The sequence below is a fragment of the Aythya marila genome, assembly GCF_965140915.1.
Source record: "Aythya marila genome assembly, chromosome: 9".
NCBI lineage: Eukaryota > Metazoa > Chordata > Aves > Anseriformes > Anatidae > Aythya > Aythya marila.
The window spans coordinates 26,608,638-26,628,500 of NC_139050.1; the positions used below are offsets into that span (position 1 = coordinate 26,608,638).

At 38.9% G+C, this 19,863-nt stretch overlaps 1 protein-coding gene across 2 annotated transcripts; it reads right to left on the bottom strand.

Annotated features, from left to right (window-relative positions):
• Positions 1–142: 142 nt before the first annotated feature.
• HPS3 (HPS3 biogenesis of lysosomal organelles complex 2 subunit 1) lies at positions 143–19,613 on the bottom strand. 2 transcript variants are annotated; one of them, XM_082767210.1, is made up of 17 exons: positions 19,346–19,613; positions 18,065–18,556; positions 16,383–16,569; positions 14,949–15,034; positions 13,572–13,764; positions 13,259–13,340; positions 11,883–12,037; positions 10,596–10,704; positions 10,222–10,403; positions 9,706–9,883; positions 8,897–9,127; positions 6,874–7,059; positions 5,346–5,534; positions 4,601–4,708; positions 4,031–4,237; positions 2,689–2,779; positions 143–1,457 (listed from the first exon to the last, which is right to left on the bottom strand). In XM_082767210.1, the coding sequence occupies exons 1-17, from the start codon at positions 19,566–19,568 to the stop codon at positions 1,330–1,332; spliced, it is 3,027 nt and encodes a 1,008-aa protein (XP_082623336.1). In that variant the 5' UTR covers positions 19,569–19,613; the 3' UTR covers positions 143–1,329. The 2 variants fall into 2 exon arrangements, with proteins under 2 accessions (XP_082623336.1, XP_082623337.1); XM_082767211.1 differs by lacking the exon at positions 8,897–9,127.
• Positions 19,614–19,863: the final 250 nt, after the last annotated feature.

Below are 19,863 nucleotides of genomic sequence, written 5' to 3' on the forward strand. Positions count from 1 at the left end.
AAAAAAAAAAACGGGAAGTTTCTGTTAAAATCAGATGACTCCCTGCTAGTAAATTAGATCACTGATTTTGGCTGTATCAGACCTGCCACATAAAGAAGTTAAAACTACTCTGTTTTGTTTTGTCTTGGATGTTTTATTTGGAATGTAGATGATCTCTTCTAATTTTTTACTAGTTTACGTAATGTTACAGCTTCAGTGAAATTGGAGTTGAGAGACTATATCAACTAATTAGGCCTTTAGCTGTTTACAGGATCAGAGGATCATTGTTTTATTTGTAGTAGATTATCGAAGTACATTAAACTATTTATAAGACAGCCATAAACACTGTGATAGTTTATTATTACTAAATTTGAGCTGAAAGAGTAGAAGGATGCCATCTGCCCAAAAGGAAGACAAATATCAGTACATACATGCACATGCACGAGACACTTACCAGAAGACCTGGAAGAAACATATTTCAGCTAGATTTGTGACCTAGTGATACTTCAAATACTCGCAAGTACTATTCAAGTACAACAGAAGAAAGCATACAAAAACAGCAAGTATGTATCAAGTATGTAACAGCAGTAGTATGTATCTTCCATTCCCCTTAGGAACATTTTTGTGTCTTTAATTTACAGCCTTTTCTTGTAAATTGCTAAATGCTAAATAAATGCTAAATTGATAAAATGATAAATAAATTTGATAAATTGATAAAATGATAAATAAATGCTAAATTTTCTTGTAAATTGCTAAATAACACTTTCACTGTAACACTTGCAGGGGTATGTATATAAGATGACAGAGCAGCTGACTGGATTTTCCAGATGGAATTCAAGGGAATGTCTATTTTTCAAAATCCAGTAACACTTACAAGAGTAAGGTACTTACACAATTAAATACATGACTAAGCGTAACTTCCTCTCTAGGTCAGTGATCCAACTAGCTAGCGTACAATTAAAACTAACTCCCTGTTTTACTTTCAGTGAATATTTTATGTCCAATTACACTGTACAGTCTGTATTTTTCAGCTGCTTTGGCCATAAGTTCATCCTTATTTACAGGACTAGTGACCTATGCCTAGTAGTTTAATAGCTATGTTTTTAACGTGGCAAACAATTACTCAGTTCTTCTGGTTCACTGACAAAGTGCAATAGTGTTAGCTTCAAAGGAGATGCTCTGCCTCAAGTAAGTTGTCATTCAATAATTGTCATAAGGTATTAGCTCAGAAATAAGGTGATTTATATGCAGGGGTACTCATAGTGCTTTTTATGTATTTCTCTTTTTAAATGTACTTTTTTATTCCAGCACGTTTGTGGTATTTAAATGCATAGTAGACATCCATTGTGTCTAGGTCAGCAGTTTCCTCTGGCTGCAGTGAAGAAGATGTGGCAGGAAAAATGCTGCAGTTCCATCCTCTGGTAGAAGACTCAGGAAATCCCTTAGTTCCAATTCCATTGCAACAACTGATAAAGTTTCTGCCCAAAGCAGAGGAGAAAGTCACGTTTAAGGTATTTTGGTTAGAACAAAGAAACAAAAAACATTAACAAGGTCACTAATTCAAGTTATCAAGTGATGTAAGTATTGTAACTCAAATAAAAATCAGAGACACACCCATTAGAGAGCAAATACAGCTACAGAAAAATTATGTCCTAGATTAAAACCAAACCTTTATCTTAATTCATCAGGTCTGCATGTGGCAGTAATGTTTACGGAAGTCTAATGAAGTACTCTACATGTTTTGTAGCAAATGAAAAAGCAGCCCTGGAACTCTACCAGTACTCTAAAACAGCACTATATGTTAAAACAGATGTTCTGCAAACAGCCTCTAAGATGAAGCTGTTAAACATGTTCTTAAGTCCTTATTATAGCACAGTTATCACATGAAAACGAGTACAAAAAAAAAACAACAACCACAAATAAACATGCTAGCACTTCAAACTAGAACTTTATAGTGCAGCACAGCAACCAGTGCTGCACCACGCAACTCAGTGCTGCTGTTGTTCTGACCCCAGGGAGCACATTGTTCTGTTTTAATACATTTATTTTATTCAGCCTTCTTATTCTGTCAAAAACAAATGCATACATGTATGTTGCTTAGCTATGCAGTATTATTGACTTCCTACAAACATATAACAACAGGACTACATCAGCTACTAGGGTTGGTTTTACTTCTTTATTTCCACTAACCAAAGAGTTGTAACCCCACCACCACTTTGCCAAATGTTTTCTTCTGCTTAATGTCACCAACTATCAGTAACACAGTGTAGTTTTTATAGTCTGTAACCTAATCATGAGTATACACTTAAATGCCCACCAGGTTATCAACAGTAGCCAGTTAGCTGTCATTGCTTAGAACCATATAGTCACTTAGCCCAGAAAAAAAAGCAAACAATCCCTATCTTTTAGGGAAACTGAGTTCTTTAAATAGTATATATTCTTGACCAATATAGAAGCAATGATTCTCACAATGCAATTGTTTGCAATATATAATGAATGTCATCCTTTTTTTTATGAGACAACACTGTATGTTGCAGAATGCTGTTCTGATTACGAGAAAGCCTGCTGAACTTCATTAGCTTTAAACATAGAAACTTACTCCCCTTTCTTTGAAAATATCACGTCAGTATTCTGTAAGGCTGAACAATATTTAGAATGTCAGATGCTATACAAAGGCTTCTGTAGTTAAGTTTTAACCAATTGATTTACCTTTTAGTGATGAAATAAGAACAGGATAGTCATTTTCAGTAAGTCTGGTTCTCTTGCAAAGTTCTGGAAGCAGTTTGTTCCACCATACAGCCTAATTCATAAAAACCCACAGCAGAAGTGTAAATTAACAATGACTACAGTTAAGAGTATGAAAGACCTGCTAAAAATATACTGAACTAAGATCAGACGTATATGCAGATAGGTTACAGTGGAATCAGTAAGCAATTTATAAAATTATTTGAAATGCAGTGTTTTTGCAGATGCATTTCCAATTTTCAGTGTGATCTTTTCATACTTGAGAGTTAAACAGTGTCCCCTAGTGCCTGTAAGATGACTTTTTTTTTTTTTTCATCCAAGCAGCTCCATGCAAGGAGTCCCTTGCATGGTGAAGTTCCTTGCATGGTGAATTTTATTCACCATTGTAAGAACACTGCTGTGCCCTGACCTAATCTGCTTCCAACAGCTAAAGTAGTGAGTTATTTACTGTCAATTTGTCAATAAGAGTGAAAAGAGGAAGAAGAGATTTCTTTCTTTCTTTTCTTAAACATGGTAACCCTTTTCTACCACCTGTGTTCTGATTCATTATTGTACCCTCACAACTCTATAACTAACATGAAAATTACCAATGAAACCATTTTTAGATCTGAACATAAAGCACAAATGTGGTCTTGAATGCAGCAATAGTATTTCCCTCTGGTAGACAAATCACCTTCACTGAGTTTGGTCAACAAAAATACGGACAGTTAAGTAGCTGTGATAGGCAATGGAAGTAAAATCTTGTACTCCCAAAACACTGGAATAGAATCAGTTACACCAATCAAAACTGCATGGAGGTCTATGTGAAAAATGGGACATAAAGAATGTGAAATTTCTCAGTACTATACCAGTACCGTTTTGATGACAAGGTGTCACTAAAAACACAAGAAGAACATACTTAAATATGATATTATTTGAAGAATCTTCTCCTAGCTTATTAGTAAAATATGACACTTTATACAATAATATCAAACAAATTAGAACATGGATTAGTAAGAAACTAGACAGTTTTCCACTTATAATGGAAAAAAATTACTCTGTTTTCTGAGGTCCTCTGTTCTCTGAAAAGAGGAAACTTACTAGAATGAATACAGGGAGTCACAGAAGAAACAGGGAAAAATGTTTCATTAAAATTAGTGGTATTGATTTATGGAATTTAAAGGCCAGGCAAGTGAAAGTAAGCTAAGCAATTTACTGTGTCTGAAATCTTGGCTATTTGATCCATCCAGAGTCCATCTGTATGTATACAATAACAGTGTAGTTAGTGGGAAAAAAAATCTGAATGAGTTTAACCAAAGTAGCTCACCCGACTATCATCCTTCAGCTCATGCTGAGCATATAATACAGCTGCAGCAGGACACCTTTTGAGAAGCTGGTCAATGGAATCCTCATACTTGGCTAGATGAGTACTGCAGAGAACATGGATGGTGAGGCCAACATTGCCAGCCTCTATCAGAGGTTCCAAGATAGGCAGAGCAGCAGTTATATTGATTGACTGACTACATAAAAGAGACTAGAGACAGAAAGAAAAAGTATTGTTTGGATTTAAATCAAACTTTGCAAAGCAATGCTAACCATAACCTTAGAACAAAAGGCCTGTATTTATCATAGTATATTTGAAATAATATTTATTTTATTAAATGTTATTGAAAACTGATTAAGTTTAGAGTTAACTGAAAAGTAAGTATCACAGTTATTGATGTGTCATTTTGGTATTTTTTTCTTCAACGATTTCAATGGGTCTTTTAGTTCAACTTGGGTAGTTCAGGGAGTGGGCAGGGAAGGAGGAGAGGAGGCTGCTAGAGAAAGATCTACAGGCACAGACATTTGCAGAATGGATCTAAGTTGCAAACGACAAAGTTTAAGTGTTTCATACCTGTAGCTTTGAAATATCTTCAGGGTAATCTTTATCAGGTGGAGATCCCATTGACATTATGAAAGTAACCCATGGGAAAATGAACCCAAAACGATTACAGGAGTTTATCTATGAGAGGGAGACAGGGAGAGAGGGAGTGAGAGAGTGAGAGAGAGAGAAAGAGAGAGAGAGAGAGAGACAGAAATGAAGAGCAAGTGAGATGGAGAGATAAAAATTGTAATAAATGAAGTATTTCTGTTAATGACAGTTTCTTGTGAACATACCCATACCACACCCCCTCACAAGTGAAGAAATTTTGTTCTTAAATAGTATACTTGGAATAGCAACTGTTCTTTCTTCCGGTTCATATAACTGAATAACAAATAAACTGGAAACTTCTATTTAATTCTGTATTTTAGACTCTCTATTCAGAATATTTTACAATCAATTACTCCTATGTTTTCTCATTTAGTCAGCTTTGTAAGTTTTCCATTAACGGGAAGAAAAAAAACCTCCACCTGACAAACTCTCAATGTTTCATTTTAGCCCTTATTTCTGCCCAGAGCTCAGATTCCTGCTGCATATTTGCAAATGCTCTTAAAGAATAGGATTCCCCAGAACCATCTGTCTGGTAAGTACACACTACATCATTTACTTTCAGTCTTGCTTCTTTTAAGTGATAAACTGTCCAGAATTAAAATACAAAATATTTGGATAGACTTTGGATGAACACCACAGATATAAAACATATGAGTAGTACACTTACCAGATCCTCTGTTGTTTTCAATGGCTTAGTTTCAGGAAGTTGCTTCTTCGATATTCTCCAAACATACTGAGAAGTAACCCTCAGTAAGAGCTCCTGAAGTACATCTTCCTGAGAGCATACTACAAGGAGAGCTTCCCAGAAATCTACCAAGAGCTGAGGAACAGTGTTTTCACTGTTATTACACAATATCTAAGAACAAAAACATTAGAAGACAGCAATTTAGTATAGAATGTGGCAATTATTAGTAGAAGAAGTTAGAACAAACAAAAGGAACTGTTTTTTTTTTACTTTTACTAGAGGCAGGATGTTGGTTCCTTTTTTGTTTTGAGGTGATAGATGTGATTCTACATGATACAGTGCTTGGCAAAGTATAAAGTTCATGGAACGATTTTAAAGCAATCAATTCTAACGTATAGATTTGATTACTTCTTGAAGATTTATTCCACTGACAGAAATGTCAGCACATTGTCAGCAAGGATTTACTGACTGCTACTTTAGAGGCTTTTATATACACCAACAGCCTAACAGATGTCTTCTAAGAAAGAATCTTAATGTAATCAAAGGCCAATGATAACAAAATGATGTGCAGCTCAGGTATAATGGTAGGTCCCACAAGGGAGATGCTTCTGGGCTTTAAGGCCTCGTGTGTCAGGCAGGGAAAAGATTTGTTACTCAGTTTACACCTGACTTTGAAAAAACATATTTGTTCTATTTCAGGTTTCATGATTTGGTGTTTCTGATATAGGTCTTTCACAGTAACAGATGCAAGACCACAACATACCAATATTGAAGTATATGTGGTTTTAATCCAAACAACATTACTGATTGTAGAAAAAAAAGTTTTGTCTATTCCCAGTCCAAACAAAGAAAACGTCAGTAACTAGATGTTTTACAGTAACAAGTGTATTGAATTGATCCAATTGATCGAATCTAGGCTGGATGGGGCCGTTGGCACCCTGATCTAGTTGGTGACATCCCTGCCCGCAGCAGGGGGGGTTGGAACTAGATTATCACTGAAGTCCCTTCCAACCCCAACCATTCTATAATTCTATTTTCCTTTCCATAAACTGCAGAGACCCACTCTTCTTTCAGAAGTGTATACAGATGATCAGAGCATTATATACCTTCATATTTGAAGCATATTTAATATAGAATGTGTATTTAATATTCTCATTCTTTAGAAATATGTCTCATCAAAAGGAGCCTATGGAAGTGGTTTATCCAAATTCTGTTAAGTTTCAATAGTCTTAGGAAGCCAAACTGTTAGGAAGCCACTGAAAGATCCCTCAGACTGGGGTATTTTCCATTCAAGTGTTAATGGATTTTTTTTTTTACTTGATTTGACCAGTATTTCTTTCCAGAAGTTCCAGATTCTGATGTAGTCATCTATCAAAACTGGAACATATCCAACCTTCATCTCTCTCGTTCAAAAAAAAAAAAAAAGAAAAAAGAAAAAAAAAGCTGAACATAACATCAGTACATGGAAGGGAAAAAAAAAAAAAAAAGGAAAAAATTGTCAGAGGCCAACCTTGAAAAACACATCTGCTTCTTCCAGTTCAATTTTACTGTTCTCATGTAAAGCCACTATGGCAGCCACCAGTAATCCAGGCTGCATCTCCTTCAGGTGAACAGCAAATTCAGTTGGAATAACGATTCCTTCTTTATACTGTCTCAGGAGTTTCGGTTGCTCAGTGAAGCCAGAGGCCAGTACTGTCTACAAACATAGATATAAATCAGGTAAAGAACTCAACCATGTACAATTCAACTCTGCAAACTCAGTATTTTCTCAGGCAGTCAAGTTTATATAGATGAAATAAAGAAAACTAAGGGGATGGAAATATAAGCTTTCTACAGTTTATAGAGTAGCTCTCCAGAGATCCAGGTCCAAACTGTGTGCTGGATCAGTGACTCCTGAGCACTATGACAATTGCCTGAACACTGGAAAAAATGTGCTGTTGAAATCTGGAATTACTGTATGCGTAAGAAAAGATTTTACTATGGAATCACAGACACTAAATATACGGGGTGTTCTGAAAAATCACTGGCTGAAATTTCAATTAACTACTTAGCTGAAATATAATTTTTATATTGAAAATACACCTGAAATAATGACCAAAACATGCTGCAAAATATACAACTCTAAGTTGTTTCTGGGCATCTGAGTGCCTTTGAAGGTAATATAACAAAATATTATTTCCATTTTAAAAACACCTGGGAAGTGATGCCTGAGCATATTAAATGAAATACACCACAAATATAAGGCAGACCTAGGAAGAAAGTAAACATTTCTCAACCCCTGTATGTAGAAACTATCTTTCCTTTCTTTATCTTTCTAGAAGCATTATTTTTAAGAATTTGCACTAAAATACTTTTTAAAGGTGAGATGTAGTAAAGCATTTTTGTAATAGATCAATTAAAAATAATAAAAAAAAACAACATACACAACCAAGTCCCTAACCTTTAAATGAGGTACGCAATGGACTGGTGGTGGTGAGTATTTGGACTGGATGATCTCCAGAGGTTCCTTCTGACCTCAACCATTCTGTGATTCTGTGAGTATGTATTTCTTAGCTTGTATGTAATGTCACAATTTCACCTGATCTTGCTGCAAATGGTTAGAAAGCAGGTGGTCCTAAATACAATAATTGAAACAGCTATCCACAGTTCCCAACTTGCAATTCAAAACCTAGTAACTCTTGAAAGCTCTCCAAGGACTTTTCATGCTGAAGCTTGGTACCAAAGTTTGGACTATCTATCAGTTTATCTTAAAAACCTTTTAGACCTCTAACAGCTCACACTCAGAAAGATTTCAGATTTCAAGCTCCACAAACTTTGAATATTCCTTTTTCAACACTCCTGAAGAATCTTAACAAGAAGTAATTTACAGACTGGGCTCAGTCTAAATCCACATGTGAACACCTATGGCAGAGAATGATCAGCTAACATTTTTTCCCAACTGATGTGGAATTCTGATTTTGATAGCACTGAAGTAGGTTCTGATCTAGTCTTAATAAAAGTTAAGTACTTTGATTCTACAGAAGATTGGAAATTGTATAAGGAGATTGTACACAGAAACGTTGGCTTGTATGCACCACGGACATTCTGCTACAAAAGCAATTTTATAAGGGCTGTTTATATACAGATGGTAGGCTTTCATGGGCACACTGCATGTTAATCATGTATTAATTACAGATGGAGAGCTGGAGAGGCGGAAAAATGCTACTATGCAACCCCGCCATATTGGTGAAGAGCATTGGCTCTGCGGAGCCTGTTATGCTCCAGTAAACTGCATTTAATTTATAAAAAAAAAAAAAAAATAAAGCCTTTAAAACATTTGTTTATTGATAAGGCTTTGCAAAGATGGAACCATCCCAGCGTACACTAGTCCTGGATCTTACTGTTATTGCAGACATTCAGTGGAGCCTATAATGCATACCAGGAGGAAGAAGAGCAACTGAAAGGATGTTTTACTGTAAAACAGAGCCACTAGCCAAACTTAATGACTTGAGCATTGTAAAAAGCAAACAGTTCGTGCTTTCAGCATACTTTACCTCCTTATGGGAGCCCATCTCATGCTCATACATCATCAGGTCTCCCATTTTCAGCGCCATGAAAGCCTTAGTAAGTGTGAGGACCACTGATGGCATATTGTTTTCTACTTTATGAAGATACTTCACAGCTGTCAAAGGACATGCATTTCTCATGCAGGGACTGCAGAGGATATGAGGCAGCTGCATGGGATCAGCACTACTGAATATCTGGAGAACTTTATTCGCTGATTCCTATTAAAATAAAATCCATTTGACAGTTTTAACGTTTCCAGATACGTAATCTTTTCTGGCATAAGAAGCACTCCTTTTCTTCTTTTGAATAGGCAAGTACAGATTAGCTACCAAATCCCTACTAGTGAAAGTAAAGTTACTCTAACCAGGAATGATTCAGCACATTATTTTGAAAAGCCAGGAGAACTCTCTACCCCACTGAGTCAGTTTTACCAATCTGAGCAATATGGCAAGGTTCAAAAAACAGTTTGCATTGTTGCAGAAATGGGAAACTAAAGAGATTTGAGACAGAACTTTTCTAGCACAACAGTATCTCTGTGTGCAAGTGGGAACCATCATTATCAATATGCCTTGTGATAACCAAATCCGTAAGTTGCTTGAAAGCAGCCCAAAAGCATCACAGCTGTTACATGCATGCTCTTTTGTCAAAAATGGGTAAATAAAAAAATGTATGAAAAAGAATAATTGTAATACCAAATAAACAGTTCAGCATTTTAAGAGAAATTTTACTTAATATTTGATGCAGTTCTTAAATTGTAATTAAATCAACAGATTAAGAAAAAAATACTTGTTTCTACCTTGCTTAATTCTTCATTTATGTCTTCATTAAGAGAGTGAGTTAAATAAAATATAAAACCTCTTTCATATGTCTGTATTTCATCACCTTCTGAAACTAGTCGCTCTAAAACTTCAGACACGGATAAACCCGCCATTCTATAGTATGGCAAAGCAAGGTGGTAATCCTTTGTGTCAAACCTGAAAGTAACAGATGGGAAGGAAAATGAACAATTAAGAGCAACACATCTGACACCACTGTTTCTAAGAACTAAAATAACTCATCAAAGTTGCAAGCACACCAGTATCTGCAAATACATAGCTAATACTCAAGGTAACATCGTATTTTGTGTTAAACTGACAATAAAAACAACCAGGCACTTAACAGAGGACCAGATTAAGCTTTCTGGTAGAATGTAAGTTTTTGAAATACATATGCCATGCCAATGCAAAATAGCAAGGAATAATGGATTTTCATTTTAAGGTTACATTATTAGAAACAAATGCTCATCTATATCACTTTGACATCTAAAACATACCTGCTGTAGCAGTCTCCTAAAAAGGCACAACTTTCTCCGAATGCTCTTAGAAGTTCTTCTTTATCATCTGATTTAAGGAAACCAGGGTCCATTATAGCTGCTCTGACTAGTAAGTGAGCCTCACTTAGGAGGTGGATGCAACTCTCAGTTTTCGCATTTTCGTAAGTTCTACTATAATCTACCTAGAACAGATACATGATACACTTTGGATGCTGTTAAAAATAAAGAATATACAGAAACAATTCTAGAGAAGGCAGCAGGTATTTGAAATAGAATTATGAGCTATTCATAAGAGATATATTACAGTATATTCAGCACCAGAGATTAACAGTACCTATTTTTAGTCAATAAACAAAAGCAGGAGTGGGAAATACCATTTCTCTGTACAGCTGGATGGTTGAAACAGTGTTTATAATATATAAATTCCACCCAGGCTCTGACTCGGAATTTGTTCTGGATTTGATGCTATTAGCCTTTCTGGAACTAGAGAAAAGGAAAAGAGTTAAGTTGCCAATGTCCAAATAAACATTCTGTAGCCAAAAACAAACAAAAATTTGACAGTTTAAATGCATAAACAGGTATGTTTGCAGACTAGTAGACGTTTGAGAGTTCAGTTGTGAATTTAAGTTGTAATGGCTAGTAATAGATAGCCACGTTCGTACACCAGAAACATCACTGTTAGAAAACATCAAGTACATCTTCTCCTGGATTTAACACCAGATAGTCTCATGTACATACATGAAAGTGAGTAATTCAAATCAGTTAAGATGTTCAGTTAAAGTAAAGTAAATCTTTCCATAAAGATTTACTGCACTTTTGCCCCTGCAGCTCAATTCACACATTTGTCAAGGTGTTAAAGAAAAAAAAAAAAAAAAAAAAAAAAGTACTTGAACGCTTTTACTTTTGATATATTGGCTAGGTCTTCAATTCCCGAACATTGAAACACTAGGAAAACAGTGTCTTCCTGTTCCATTTCTTTATTAATCATAGAATATCTGAGATGGATCCCACTAGGATCATCGAGTCCAACTCCTGGGTCACCAAAGGACCATACAAAAAAAATCAAACCAAGTGTCTGAGAGCATTGTACAAATGTTTCTTGAACTCTGATAGGCTTGGTTCCTTTGAGAGGCCTACTCCAGCGCCTGACCACCCTCTTGGTGAAAAACCTTGACTGCATACATACAACAACACTATCTTAGGCCAAAGTCCAGTGCTTCTTTTGTCATTAATATAGCAATGTTCACAACTGTCTTATATTTAGTTAAAGGTTCTTTCTAAGAAATTTTCATTTTTTGCTACAACACGTTTTGTTAGCCTGCAGGCCCATAACTCCTACATATTTTTTGCCAGGGTAAGTATTTTTTTCTTCTCAGTAGCAGTTACATTCTTTATAACGTTATTTTAACATTACGTACGGAAGTTGGCTTTGACAATCTTGAGTAACTTATTTTGTAAAATTTCAACTTTCCATTTCTTCCATGTCATTTAATAGAGTAGAATTCAAAAATCAATGCTTGATTTCTGTTCTCATCTATCAGCTAGGGAATTATGTCCTAACAGTCTTTCCACAGAGGATCCTGTCCGACTCCAACACCTGAAAATTCAGCACTGTATACAAAGCTATAAATCCCATCTCCCCAAAATATGCAAATTCTTACAGCATCCTTCTTGTGGGCTTCCGTCTTTCAGTAACATCTTCTGTGTTAGCCTTAGTCAGAAGAATTATATGGTTTTTGAAATGACAGATAGCTCTTGGTCCTATAAAAAGCTGCATTCGTAATGTGCAGACATCCAGAGCAACAGGTGGACAAGCCTATAAAGAAAAGCACATGTGTTTTGTAATTTCAGTTAGTGTGTGCTTTGAGTGAATCTTTAAATCAAAAAGGAAACGTTACCTAACGTGGAAAACTTAATCCCAAATAGTTTGAATTTGGCTGAGATGTAAGACTGCCTGATGTGTTTGCAAAAGTCCTGATTTCAGTTGCTTATGTTTTATATAAAAAACAAAAAATACAGACAGAAATATTATATTTGCTTGCACTATTTATTGTTACGTTGCCTATCCAGTATTACATCCTTGATTTATTCAACATGCATCTTTCAGCCAAAACATACCATATCCTCTAGGCTGGACTAAAAATAGAAAAATGCAACCTCATTTGCCCAGAAATATTCTACACTTGTAACTCTAAAAAGATAAAATACCACATTTACAAATTGGTATACATGGTGAAGCAAGGCAACACAGCATCATGTATTATGTGTGCACTACTTTTTGAAGAAACCTCAATCTTTGGTAAAGAGGCAGAGGGCTGCAGTGATGATCTGGAGGCTATAAACTGCCCTGGGCCTGTCATAACCAGAACCAGTCAGATCTGAAATTGATGTCAGAAAAGGCACAAAAAACAAGTACATGTCAAACTCCACAATGGAGAAGGAATTCTACTAAAGGACTGCAGCCTGTGCGAAACCCACACCAGGGAGAGGCACCCCTGCACAACTGCAGTCCATTGCTGACCCACACTAGAGCAGGGGCGTCCTTCAGGGACAGTGGCCCATGAAGGACCCTTGCCAGAGTGGGTCTGCGGCCTGTGGAGGGCAGGCTGCAATATGGAAATCCATGAGTGTCTGCAACTTACTATTACACGCACATCTCAAAAACAAAAACAAAGAACAATAGTTTAGGTTTCAATACAGTTATGCTTTACAAGCACCATCAGCTGTCATATGGGAAAACTGCTCCCTCCATTCAGAATAGCATGGAATTTAGTTGAAAACTTATGATATCATAGTTTTTGACATTTTTGAAAACTTTCTATTAATTATCTAGAATCTTAAACAACAATAATAGATTGTTCCAGTGATACATGTGCAGACTTTTAGAATATGCCACAGATTGAACTAAAGTATTCATTTTTGATTTTTTTTTCTGGTCACAGCCAATAGAAACTAACACGATTTCAGAAGGAAACATAGGGGAACAAAGCGTCACACTGCTACTCCAATTCTTTTAGCAAAAGAATGAGATGTGCACCTTTGCAGTAGTATCAATGTATGGATCCTCATCACGAGCTGCTGCTGCACTGCACCGCACTGTGAAACACTGCAGGTTCTCACTAGAGGGAAAGAAGAAACAACACTGATGACAAAGAAAATGAAGACATGCAATAATCCAAAAGCCAAGACTAAAGAGAATCAGATCTTTCTCCTTATGCAGAAACGGGCTTTGAGGCCTAGGCAGGAGGATGTTCTGCACCATAACATGAGCTTGCCCAGAATGCTTCAGGAAAAAATAAAGCACAAAGAGAAAGATAGTAATACAATCAGCGAAAGCATAAATATAGTACCTTGTAATGACGTGCAGGAATTGTGGAGTGAGAACTGCCTGCTCTGACTTCTCTGAATACTGGTAAGTAGAAATCAGTTCTACTACCTTCCCAACAGAGTAGAGATATCCAACATGAGGCAAAGAGAAAAAGCAAAAGAGACTGAGTAGTTCTCTCTTGTTCTCAGTTTCCTCATGGGCTGTCACAGAACTTCCTAGATGTAACAATAAGAAAGGCATTTTATATACATCTCGTAAACCAAAACCTTGCAATTCCTTTGTAAGTCCAATTCCTAAAAGCTACTCTCAGACCTGATCAAGTTCCAACTGGTTTTGTTAATAGCTACTGAAGAGAAGGAGAACTACATGAAGAACACCATACCAGTTGGTAATACACCAATCTGTATGCCTTGTTCACATTTCAAGGCATTTCTAACAAAAGCGTGGCTGAATCACCAAGTGAAGAATTTCCACAGAACCAACAGTATGTGGGAGTCCTGGCAGATTCATCACAACTAAATACCCATAGCTCGAATGATCAGTCTGGTCTTAGACAACTCCTTGTGACCTGGGATGAATGCTCATCGAAAGCTGCAGACGAACTGCACCAAAATGCAGATCCTCATTTAAATGAAACAGAGTCAGAGAATGGCAGAATTATTTATAAAGCCACTTTGGCAGGTAAAGGGTGTGTTCAGATTCTACAGACCCTGTTGTCAAGGTCTGTAAACCACAAGAGAAAATAAGTTGGATGGAATTGAACAGCAAGTAGCTCATCCTCTTGAGTCAGCTGCAACTTAAATGAGACTCTGCTACTGAAAAGAACAGACAACCACAAACTGGGTGAGCAGTCAGTAAAGGTGACATAACAAAGGATTAAATTTTCCCCTGGTCATGGTGAAGCGTTAGCTAGTGTTTATTGATGAATCCCTGAAATTTGCTTTCATCCCTTGCCATTTTAAAAAAAGTCTGGCATAAAGGTAACCTGTACCTTAACATTATTAAGGTTTACTACTCTGATTTCCAGTGTTGACTCTCAGAGACAGCCTAGAATGTTACACTGACACTGAGGATAATTTTATTTATGCAACATAAAAAGTGACCTGTTTTGTGATGTAAAATTTGTCAGTAGAGAACTGGTAAGAACTGTCTTTGAACAGACTTACTCTTATGGTGCTGTGAATTGGTATTTTCATTCGAAGTTTACACAGAACTTAGAGAAACTTTAACATGTCTGTTAAATGAAGCTCAATTTAAATCACTGAAAAGGGAGGAAATACCTTAATTTTAAAACAAATCATACAGGAACAGTGTACAAAAGAGATTATACTGACATGTTCCTTCCTTTCCCAGGACTCCTGTGACACAGAACATAATGCATCCCCGCATATGCATCTACCTGTCTGGTATATAGGAAGCAGTTGAACAGAGTGCAACTTCATGTCTTCACAAAACCCAAAAGGCGACTGGTCAGGTGCAAAATGCCTAGAGGAAATATCCAAACCAACACGGGACATCAGTGAGAAACTATTACCATTCACCTTGAGCAAGGAAAGAGCGATAGTTCTAACAGCCATAGCTGATGTTTTAATATTCAGCTATTTTGCCTTCATACTACTAATGCAATTAGCTTAGCAATGCTAAGAACATAGCACAGCTAGAAACAACAAGTTCCTGCAACCAAAAATTCTTTCTTTGCTTGTCTACAAGCCATGTGCCAAAGTCTGGGATCACTGAAGATGTGCTGCAATTGATTTGAACCCTGATTTCATCTTTCTTCCTTTTTATTTAACTGAACAAAATTCATCCTCAATCCTACTTTTCTTTCCTTTTATGAGTCATCCTTTTTCTTGCCCTGCTTCAAAATTCACAACTGGACTGAGATATCAGTTCTTACTCAGTTTTAGATAGAAGCGTAATGGTTTTGATTATTAAAAAATAATCAAATCAAAATAAGTTCTTAGTGCTTAAGATACTTGGTAAACTCTTCTTTGCCAGCTGCACAAAGGGAAGTTTTATATATATATAAAAATATCAAAGGTATATATATATAAATATTAAAGGTATCACTTTAGCTGGAGTTGATGAAACCTGCAGAATAGACACAGAGAAGGCAGTACCATGATCAAGGTCACGCAGCCAGGACTGATGGTTAGTCTTGTGTCTTATACTTTACAGTAGGCTTCTCTAAACCATAACGGAGTTTGACACAAGCTGCTTCAGAATGAGACACGTAAAACTTAGTTTGGCCAGTTCAGAATCAAAGTACAAAAACCTGAGTGGTCAGACACCATAACAGGCTTCCCAGAGAGGTTGTGAAGTCTACCCCATCTCAGGAGTTACTCAAAACCTGACTAGACTAGGTCCTGGAAAACCTACTCCAGCTGATTCTGCTTGGGAGTAGGATGTTGGACTGGATGACCTGAGATCTTTTTCAACCTAAATGATTCTGTATGCTTAGAAGAAAACATCTCCTCTGATACATCACAAGAGAAGCTCTAATGTACGGTCTTCACAGCATTCAATATGTATGGCTGTATGAAGAAAGCAGACACTACACATCACCAGTACTGCAAAACCATCAAAGATAAATTCCATTTTAATTGTAATGACTAGCCACATTCTCAAAATTAAATAAAGCTTAGGATTCACAAGGCCAAAAATGGCATCTTTGGTATCACAGTGTTCTTGGTCTGCTTAGGAAACAGCGCATAAGAAGCTCAGAAGTCAAAATACCAGGGTATTTCTTTCATCAAGATACGAGCTTATATTTCCTTCTTGGTATTATTAAAGTAACAGTTAACCCACACAGGGGAAAATGCATTTATAATACCTGAAAAGGAGATACCGCACTTGAAAGTGCTTTGTGTCTTCTGTAGCTAACTCTGTGGATTCCAGTGTGATGGGTATCTCACATAGCTTACTTTCTTCCCCAAGTAGTTCCACTGGCTTCTGACATATGATGAACTCATCTAATTCAAGCTGCAAAGTATGTGTTGAAAGGTCTTCATCTTTTACACCTTAACAACGGAAATGCATTAATTATTCAAACCATTCCATATAGTAATAACAAAATGCTGGCACAACATCAACTAAACATTGTAACTACAGCTACCTAATAAGCAATGGCTTCTTCAAACCACGAGACTTTCAGAAGAGCTCTGCTAGAAGACAAGAACAATCTTTCATTTAGGCCTGTTGTGGTTTAACCTGGTCGGCAGCTAAACACCACACAGCCGTTCGCTCACCCTCCCCTCTCCCTCTCTGGGATGGGGGAGAGAAATGGGAAAGTGAAGCCTGTGAGTTGAAATAAAGACAGTTTAATAAGACAGGAAAATAACAACAATAATGATGATAATAGTACTACTACTAATAATGTGTACAAAACAAGTGATGCACAATGCAATTGCTCACCACCCGCTGACCAACGCCCAGCCTAACCCCGAGTAGTCCGGCCCTCCTCCCCCTGGCTAGCCACCCCTATACATTGTTCAGCGTGACCCCAGATGGGATGGAACACCCCTTTGGCTAGTTTGGGTCAGCTGTTCTGGGTCTGTCCCCTCCCAGCTCTTGCTGCACCCCCAGCCTGCCCGTAGGCAGGACAGAGTGAGAAGCTGAAACGTCCTTGGCTTTATGTAAGCACTGCTCTGCTACAATTAAAACATCAGTGTTATCAGCACTCTTCTCATCCTAGGCCAAAACATAGCATTCTACCAGCTACTAGGAAGAAAATTAACTCTGTCCTAGCTGAAACCAGGACAAGGCCTCACCTGTCTCATTCCTTCAGAGTCAAGATTTCTGAAAGAACTGGCAGTGAAAGAGCTGGCAGTGTGTACTTGCAGCCCGAAGAGCCAACTGTATGCTGGGCTGCATGAGAAGTGCAGCCAGCAGGTTGAGAGGTGATTCTCCCCTTCTCATTGAGCCCCCACCTGGAGCACCACGTTCAGCTCTGGGGACTGCAGGACAACAACCACATGGAATCGTTGTAGCAGGTCCCAAGGATTTGGACAACACTCTCAGACATAAGGTCTGATTTTCAGGTGATCCTGTGCAGATTCAGGAGTTGGGACTCAGTGGTCCTTGTGGGTCCCTTCCAACTCAAGATATTCTATCATTTTGAAGTTCATGAGATGATTCTTTCCTTCAGCCTCTTCCTTGTCCCTTAGAAGAGACCCGCTTATCTGGGCAGTGACACTGACAGAAGAATTTTTTCTGAACACAACACACTGACTTCCTATCACTTTGATTTGGCCAGTAGTGGTACCCCAAAACAGATACCTAGTTCTGTGGCTGCACCATCCTGAAAGTGTCCACAGAACAACAGCATATTTAAGTGTTACCTCCAACTACATGTAGCAGAACTTTTCATGCACTGTAACTTTCAACTAATGGCCCAAAAATTATCTTAAAATACTTTCTGAAGGGCAATTACCTTGTTAGAGCCTACTTCAAGAGTAATAGCAATCACTTAACAGATTCCCAGAGGCAGAAAAAAAAAAAAATATCTCTACTTACTTCCATTCCCAGGTTCTTCTAGTGTACTAACTCGATGTGTGTATTGCTCTGTACTGTCTGCACTTTGGATCAGTTCCAGTTTCAGGATCAGAACATCCAAGTCTGTTGTTATGGCTATATGTCTGGCACAGAATGCAACTTCAGCAGGAATGAAGTTATCAATGTGTAAAATTAAGGTGCGTTCAAAGTCTAATACAGTCAAATTCTGGTTTATGACCAGATATTTCAAACAGAACATGACTAGTTTATTTTTGCAGCCCACAAGAAGATCTCCATTTACAGGACAACATGAAACGCACAGCGGAGGATCTGAAAGTGGCATTTCCACAATTGACATCTGTTCTTTTAAGGTTTCACTGTATGACTCTTCCATCTTGTGACCAACCATCCGGACACAAACACGAGAATTCCCCGCAGACATGCATCTCCAGTTCATATATGCTCTTAGGAAAGTTGCTTTGCTTTTCTCCTCAATTGTCACCAAATAGTCTCCTTAAAACAAAGCAGCAGTACTAAAACGTCAATATAGAATAGATGACAGTTTTTGAGCTGTTTAGCTGCTATTCCAACAAAGTACATTTCAAATAATATCTTAAATTCTCAACTCTCACATAAAATTTTAAAGAAGTCTTCACCAATGTTTCTTTAACGAAAACCAGAGCACAAGTTTCTTTGCTAGATGAAGCACAATTCACATACCAATAAAGTGACCTAACATACAGGTCAAGTCCCGGATATAACTTTAAAATGAACCCACTTTAAGAGCAGCGCTCGCAGACAAGGTATTTTTTTTAACCCCCAAATACCCGTTAACAAAAAGTCAATTAATTTAAACAAGTCATTAACAGCTGTGGAATCGGCTGGGGAGAAGAGACACAAACACCCGCCGCCCCGCGCTCTGAAATCAGAGCGGCCAAGGGCGGGAGCGCAAGGCCCCACCACAGCGGAGGAAGACGACAACAGACGGGCGCCGGGCGGCTCCACGCTGCCCCTCCGCGCCTCAGCCGCCGCTTTACGAGCTCGCCCGCGGCAGGCGCCCGGCTCCGCCGAGAGGCGCCTGAACCCGCCACCAGGGGCCGCGCCGGGCGGGCGGGGACCGCCACGCCGACCTGCCGCGGGGCCGCGACACGCTCCCGCACGCAGCACTGGCCGCCCGCCCCGGCGGAGCCCCACGGCCTCCGCTCGCCGCTCACCCCAGCCCAGCAGGGCCCGTTTGCGCCGCCCCGCGCCCGGCCCGGACACGCCTTAGTCTCCCCGGGCCCAGCGGCGGCCGGCACTGACCTGCTCGGCTGTGCACCATGTGCAGCACGGATCCCAGCGTGGCGAAGGAGCCCAGGGGTTCGCAGCGGCCCTCGTGGCGCACCGCGAACACCTCCACCCCGCAGCTGGCCGCCGCGCCGGCCACGAACAGCACATCGGGCCCGCAGCAGAAGTGCGCCGGCTCCTGCCCGCAGGGCACTACTCGCTGCGACCCGAACGGGTGCAGGTTGTAAAGCTGCACCATGGCCCCCGAGCCCCCCCCCCCACTACAGCAGTTGCCACAGCTCGCGGGGCCGCAGTGCCTCCCGCGGCTTCCGCCTCCGCCCACGGTTCCGCAGCGGGCGCGGGGCGGGGCGGCGCTGGGGATTCCCGCGCGCCACTCACAGGATCATAAAGCTTGGAAAGGACCTGGGTACATTTCCTTCGTTACGCGTTGCTCGGTTCGAATGTAAGTTACGGCGGAGCGCCGAGCAGTCGGAGGTGAGCAGGCGCCGAGTTGGAGTGGGTGCCACTAGCAGTATCGTGCCTAGCGAGTTGGG